Source organism: Portunus trituberculatus, chromosome 50 (assembly GCF_017591435.1).
Source record: "Portunus trituberculatus isolate SZX2019 chromosome 50, ASM1759143v1, whole genome shotgun sequence".
In the NCBI taxonomy this organism is placed as follows: domain Eukaryota; kingdom Metazoa; phylum Arthropoda; class Malacostraca; order Decapoda; family Portunidae; genus Portunus; species Portunus trituberculatus.
The window spans coordinates 17,040,986-17,048,485 of record NC_059304.1 but is presented as its reverse complement, the minus strand read 5'-3'; the positions used below and the strand labels follow the sequence as shown (position 1 = coordinate 17,048,485).

The 7,500-nt window shown below is 50.7% G+C and overlaps 1 protein-coding gene across 2 annotated transcripts in view; it reads left to right on the top strand.

Moving 5' to 3' along the window:
* Positions 1 to 7,500, top strand: part of LOC123500164 (cytohesin-1-like) — a 226,200-nt gene that overhangs the window by 21,512 nt on the left and 197,188 nt on the right. The window contains exon 1 of one of the 2 annotated variants that reach the window (XM_045248869.1): positions 4,228 to 5,448. The exons of the other annotated variant lie outside the window; for it this stretch is intronic. Coding sequence (XP_045104804.1) covers positions 5,400 to 5,448 — 49 coding nt within the window. The 5' untranslated portion in view covers positions 4,228 to 5,399. Of the gene's footprint in view, positions 1 to 4,227; positions 5,449 to 7,500 lie in introns of those variants that run through there. 2 annotated transcript variants of the gene reach the window in all.

The window sequence follows — 7,500 nt, the reverse complement described above, 5'->3', positions numbered from 1 at the left end:
AGAGAGAGAGAGAGAGAGAGAGAGAGAGAGAGAGAGAGAGACGCACGATGCCAGTTATCGAATAGGAGAAAAAAATGGTACGTAGTTGTAACGAAGCTATTGGGTTTTCCTGTAATTGGTTTTGTGAATGGCAAATATTTTTATGTGCTCTCTCTCTCTCTCTCTCTCTCTCTCTCTCTCTCTCTCGTGGTCGTTCTGTGGGTCGTTTCTTTCCTTCGCTGTGTCGTGGCGCCGTCGGGTCGTCGCGGCGCCCTCCACAGAGCACTGAGTATAGCGATGTGTGGACTCAAGACTCGCCCCTCTCTGTCATGTTCTCCTGGGAAGAATCTGGTGAAGGAGAGCGCCTCTGTTGCCTTCTCTGTCTCTCTCTCTCTGTGTGTGTGTGTGTGTGTGTGTGTGTGTGTGTTGTGTGTTGTGTGTGGTTAAAATAAAAATATAGGCATGCTTTGTTTTTGACGTCCGGCAGAGTAAACACGGCATTGTTTGGGTGCGTTGTGATCAAAGGGTTTATTCGCGGGTGAGGCTTTATAGGCACTGGGGTTTTTTTTTTATGGTGTTTCCCATAATTAATTCTTCGCCCTCGCCGCTCACACCGCCTGGCTGTATACGAGCTGTTCATTAAGGTTTGATGGCGGCCCTTCGTGACAGACTTTTATAAGTATAGTTTTCCGTGTGTCATGGGGAGTGGTGGGATGGGTTGGGGTGGTGTGGGTGATGCGTTGGTTCCTGATAGTGTGGCAAATCCAGACTGTGTGTTATGGTTTTATTGTAGGTGTGTTGTTGGCCAAACTGGTGGTGGTGTTTGTGCGGTGTTAGGTGTTCGCGTGTCAAGAGGGATGCAATAGTGTGAAGTGAGTGTTATTATTGTGTCACTAAGGGAGTGGCTGAAAACAGGGCTGCAGTGCCTCTCTGCTCGGTATATTCCTCAGGCGTCACACCATGGCCACCCTGCCCCGCCCTGCCCCACCCCATGCGTGGAGCCGCCGCACCCTTCCGCTACTTCTATGCTCGCCCCTTCCTCCTGACCTTCGGCCACACGTGGTTAAGCAGCTTTGTTTCCTGCGCCTCAGGCGAGTGGCCTTTAAGCGCGTACTGGGCTCCTTCCGTCCTGCATTGTTCTGTGCCAGGCTGGCCAGACTTAAGTTGTTTTCGAGCATGACTGGTAACGATTCTTTCGCGTCACTGTCTTTGTCTTGTCTCGCTTCATTATGGTGACCCAGCGCTGGCCGGGTCTCGCCACATGTAAACTCTGCGGCCTCATGACGCGCCATGTCACATCAGGCACGCTCCTGGAGAGGTTTTGAGATGAGATTGGAGTGTGTAAGAGTGACGTGTTGATGCAAGAAGGACGACCACACTGTGTTGAGATGAGTGATCCTGCTACGAAAAGACGTGGAGATGTTGGGAATGTGGCAGGCAGTGCGGCAGACAGAGGAATGGAAGCAGTGCAAGCAGCTACTCAGGTGATGGCTGGAGGAGTGGAGAGGCAGGAGGTATGAAGACCGATAGATGGCTGACTCAAGATGTACCACTTTTTGATACGCAGACGCTCCATGGAGTGACCTTTGCTCCTCCTGGCCTTGTTATGGTGTGGCGCTGTGCTCGTCATGGCGGGGCAGGAGGCGGCAGTGTTGCAATATTGCATAGTATTGAATACTGTCCCACGGTGGTGGTGCTGTGAGGCTGCGTTTCCCCGCCATATGGACATTACCTGCGGGTGTGGGCCAGCAGACGACCGTCGTGCAGCTCACCCGTGCACGTGGCGGGCTGGCTGGACAGGCTCTCACCGATGAGCGCGATGCGCTTTCCGTCGGTGCAAGAGTCACGCACTAAGGACTAAGCTGAAAAGCTGCGTATACTATTAAGAAATCTTGATATCTTTAATGAGGGGATGTAAGCCGCGAGTGTGGGGCGGCCAGGCTTTATCGGTGTTTACTTATAAGGCCTCTTTGCCGCCCACCTTGGCCTAGGTCATCACATTCATCAGATCTTACAGCATGCCACATAGGACTCGCCTCGCGGACCACGCCATGCTATGCTGGATGTCAAGAATAACGTGGCACTGTTTTGCCGCATCACCTCACCCCCCCAGCCTGGCGAGAGACTTGTGATGTAATGAATGTTTCTTAACAGTGATATAAAGGCCTGGGTCTTAAGGAATTTCTTCAAAACAATCATATTTCCTTGCGACTTGCAGTCAGTGTTTTCATTCCTTCATTACTGAATATTGTCGTTGCGAAAAGAAATTAATCTCTTCGGAGTGAAGGCTGCGGTTGTGTTGATGGCATCCGTTGTAGCGTTTTGTTGGCTCAGACAGGACGCGCAGGGCCGGCTGTGTGTCTCCCAGGCTGGGGCAAAGAGCCTCGGCGTGGCGGACCGTGGCCTGGCCGCTATGAGGTAATTGGTGGTGGTATTGAGTCGCGGCGGCAGCAGCTCGGCGCTCAGCTTGGTGCTTGTTACCGCGCCGTGACTCTGGTGTGTGAGCCGCGACGACTGTCATCCTGCCACTCCCGTGTTAGCACCGTGCTGTTTTTTTGTCACCAGTCTTGATGGATACTTGGGCCACAGCACTGGAAACATTAAGTGGTCTCATATATATATATATATATATATATATATATATATATATATATATATATATATATATATATATATATATATATATATATATATATATATATATATATATATATATATATATATATATATATATATATATATATATATATATATATATATATATATATATATATATATATATATATATATATATATATATATATATATATATATATATATATATATATATATATATATATATATATATGTGTGTGTGTGTGTGTGTGTGTGTGTGTGTGTGTGTGTGTGTGTGTGTGTGTGTGTGTACACACACACACACACACACACACAGAGTGTATTATGATTATATTAATCCATGCGGAACATAGGTTCCTGCTCACTAACTTGTGGCAGGAAAGGGAACACTGGTTGTTTTGGAAAGGATTGTTGTTATTGTTGTTGTTGGTGGTGGTGGTGGTGACGGTGGTGTTGTTGGTGTAATGACAGTAATGCAGAAATACAGCAGTGCGGTGCGGGTCTGCCGTGCCAGCCATAGAGGAAGGGGAGGGACCGTAATTGCATCTTGATATTCTCAGCAGCAAGGTTACTGTACTGAGCCTTGGTGGTGCGTGCTGCCCGCCGACCCGGGGAGGCTGTGTGTGTGTGTGTGTGTGTGTGTGTGTGTGTGTGTGTGTGTGTGTATGTGTGTGAGTTAGTCTGAGAGGGGAGGTTGGCTGGCGGCAATGTTTCCTATTTATCTTTTTGTGTAACGTTCCTCAGGGGATTGGTTGTCACTACTACTACTACTACTACTACTACTACTACTACTACTACTACTACTACTACTACTACTACTGCCGTTGCGATTAACATCGACACCAACATTCTTGCCGCCACCACCACCACCACCACCACCACCACCACCACCACCACCACCAGCAGCTTCAGCAGCAGCAGCATCCGCATCACGACTTCAGTGTAAGAACTTGCTCGTAAAACCTAAGACATAAAACCACTGTCAATATTGCTGTCCCGGCCTCCAGAGAGAGAGAGAGAGAGAGAGAGAGAGAGAGAGAGAGAGAGAGAGAGAGAGAGAGCAAGCAGAAGTGTGTCCAGGCGGCGGCAGTGACGACAAAGTTTCCGCACCGGCGGGGTGGGCAATGTAGTGTGGTGGCGGCGGTCGATGGGCGCAGTGCCTGGGTGGTAGGCCTAGGCAGCGACGGAGGGGCAGCGGCACGGCGGACGTAGGCCCACGGCAGGGAGTGACGGGAGGAAGAGGCCGTGAGGCGTTCTCCTCCCACGTGGTTCTCACACAGTCATTAATACCAGCGGGACCGACAGCCGATGTGGAGCTGGGGGCTGCTCCCTCCCCTCCCTTATATTTAGAGGGCAGCCCAGCACGGGTTCGGCGGCTGGGAGTGCGCTGCGCAATGTGGTGATGGCGAGGCTCGTGACGCTCATGACTCCCTCCTGTGCCGGGCTGAATGGCGGCGTGGTGTGCTGCTGAGGCTGTGGTGGATCTGTGCTGTGGTAACAATCCTCTGCGGGCGCCCGGCGCGGCCACGCTCTGGGCGGTGGTGTGTTGTGTATGAGTGTATATTGAATAACTGGCAACTCTCCTCACCGGGTTGGGATCTCTCGCAGAGTCAAGGAAAACTTACCTTAGTGTCTACAGGACGTTGGCCAGGCACGGGTGTACGCCGGCTGCTCTGCCGACCAGGCACACAGCTACTCGCGCCACCTGGAGTATTCCCTGGAGAGCTTGGTGCCGCAGGGAGGACGCCGGGCCTGCAGCCCCCGAGGATGTATGTGTGTGTGTGTGGGGGGGCGGTGTGCAGTGCCTAGCGAGGCGATGTTCAGAAGCTGAGTGAAACTTAAATGCCCACCTGGATACCTACCTGTGCCGCGGCGTCCGGCGAGCAGGAGTGTGGCGTGAACCAGGCGGGCTTTCGGGAGCAGCGGAAGCCGTAAGGCAAATTACACCCGGATCAACTTACTGACGAGGCGTGTTGTGTGTGTACGTGTGTGCGTGTGTGTGAGAGTAAGGTGCAGCGGACCTGTCGCTCCCTGAGACGGGCGCCGACGGAGACGGAATGTGTTGATATCGATTCTGCAAGATACTGAAGAACCTGGTGGAGGTTTGGGTGGCGTGTGCAAGTCAGGCTCGCCCTCGTCCGCGTGGGCGGTGTTGCCCGGTGACCCGCTCCCCCAGGGTGGGTGTAGCCCCGACGCCTCGGGCACCCCACGTCGGGGACTGACAGTCAGCGGAAACTGTGGCCAAAGAGGAACCTCTACAAAAAGAGACTCGTTTAGCATCTCCCAGCCTGCCACAGCCACGCTGTGTGGGGATATTATCGCCTTCAGGCCAACTCCAGGCAGTAGCCGAGTATCGGTCACTGCAGGACACTTGCCATCCTGAGCGAGTAACATGTCTCTCTGACTGGCCAGCGATGGCCAGTGACGGCCTCGTGTGGCCACCGAGTGAGTGCTGCTTGCATAACGAGAGCAGCGCGGACCAGTGGTGGTGGTGGTGATTCACGTGGAATACCCAGTGAGGGCTTGGGACAGGCCAACCCCTGGGACGTGGCCGCACCGCGAGCCTGCCCCTGCTGAGGACAGGCTCGTCCAGGTGGCCACGTGTAGGTTACGGTGTGTGCCGGGAGTACAAACATGCTACTGAGAGTGTGACGGAATCCTGTACTCCAGCACCTGTGCACCACCAGCAGGCCAGGACACACCTGTGTGGAGAGTCACTTTGGGCGCCTCCATCCCCACCTACACTCTGGAGCCCCGCTGACACCGCCTCTCCAGCCCCTTATCGCGCCTGACGCCCTCGCAAGATGCCAAGTGTGGACGCCACCGGCACTATGGAGAACGCCATCAATAAATGTAAGTGCTAAGTGGACACACACACACACACACACACACACACACACACACACACACACACACACACACACACACACGAGGAAAGGAATTGCAGTAGTAGTATATAGTTGGCACGATTATCTTCGTCGCATCGTTTGTTTTCTTTAGTGTCGCCTGGGACGTTAGGTAATGGTGCAGTGCCTAATTTTTCCTCCCTTGCACGTCCCTTGCCTCACCCCATTCTCCTCTTTCTCCCATTCCTTCCTCCTCCACGGCACTTATTCTCCCAATCCTCGCCAATTCCTAACCATCCAGTCGTCTTCTATACGTGATCTCTGTCCTCCACGTCCTCCTCCTCGTTCTCCTCCCCCCTTCATTAACATTCTTCTGCCTGCTCTCCTTTCACTTCCCTCCTCCATCCCCTCTCCCATGTCCTTTCCTTTGCCTCCTTGCCTTTCCCTTCCCTTTCCTTGGGATCATTTTTTGCTCATCCTTTGCTCCTCCTTTCCCTCGCAGTTTCCTCTCTCCTGCTCGTTCTCCACACGCATTCCGGGACTCGGGACGGTAAATATGAACATAGAGCGCACTGCCAGCCACGTATTGGATGGAAAAGATCGCAGTGTTATGGTCACCAGCGACACAAACATATTTTTCAGGAGCAGAGCGCATCTTTAGAGGTAGTGGAAAAGAAAGGGTGGGGAAAAAAGTGATGTTTGTGTTCACAGCAAGGAGCTTCGGTTACGAGTACAAGACGCTTGAGTGTAATCCCTTTGCTATAGTCATGCAAGGCGTCTTGGATATTTGATGGAATTCTGGTTCTCTTGGTTGTTATTGGAGTGGTATGGTATAGGGTTGTTTAGAAGCGTTAAGTACATATGAAGGCGTGTCAGGACTGCTGTGTTGATGTTTGCACTGAGATGAAGGAAGAGAGGAGACTTGTCATTGTTGTGCTCATTTTGAGTAAAGAAGGGTTGATTTGATTTGATTTGTTGGTTAATTGATTGATTGATTGATTGATTGACTGCCTGTGTGATTTTAATGGATGACAACAACACGGTCTTCTATTGAAAGGGTTACGTAAACATGATTGATTGACTGATTGACTTCTGCTCCACAACAGTTGGGTCACAGAACAAAAAATTTAATAAACAAATGATGTGTGTTGCTCGTAACCAAATAGGGCAACTAACCGGACATGTTTTGTTGATCGGTGAAGGTTCCTTGAGCCGCGAACCAACAAAACAAGGTGAGGCAGTGAGTGGCCGACCAGGGCAAGGCACCCCGCACTGTGAACACCTTAGCGCCGAAAGGTTAGGTGGCGACATGATCTGTGCTATCAGAATTGGTGACAAAGTGAACGCACGTAAGGTCAATTGCTGTGTTTTTGAGCCGCGTACCAACACAGTGAACAATAAAGCAGTGACAGGTCGAGCAAGGCAAGGTACCTCAATAGTATACACAAACGGAAGCGGAAGTAATGCATCAACGGACCACTGCAAAAAACGACCAATTCTTCAGAACATTTGCTACGCCCAGGATTTCGAAGCAAGAGAATTGGCGCGGGTTGTCAGTCATCCATATGTGTTCATCCCACGGGCCGCGTCTCATCACGTCACTCACTTCCTCACTTCACGCCACTGATGCTCCTGCTGGCTGCTGGCTGGTTTCCTCCATCATCCTGTCATCTCTTGTATTCTTTCGTCAATTACTAGTTTGATTGCCTGCTGTACGATTGGGCAAGTGCGTATTGTTGATTGTCTGGCTATATTTTTTAAGTCGTTGTTTCGAGAGCTGCATTATGAACGTTTTTTTCCCTCTGGTTTTTCAGGTCCTTGGAATCTTCACTGGCTAGAATAAAATGATACCTATTACCTTTTCCTATGTTTCTTATGTATGACTGGGCAGATGCGTATTGTAGATTGCCAACTATATTTCTTGAGTCATCGTTTCGAGAGCTACATTATGAACCTTTTATTTTTCCCCTCTGGTTTATCACATCCTTGGAATCTTCATACTTAAAATAAACCAACAAAAACAATCCTTGATATTACTTTTACTTCTCCGACCATCACG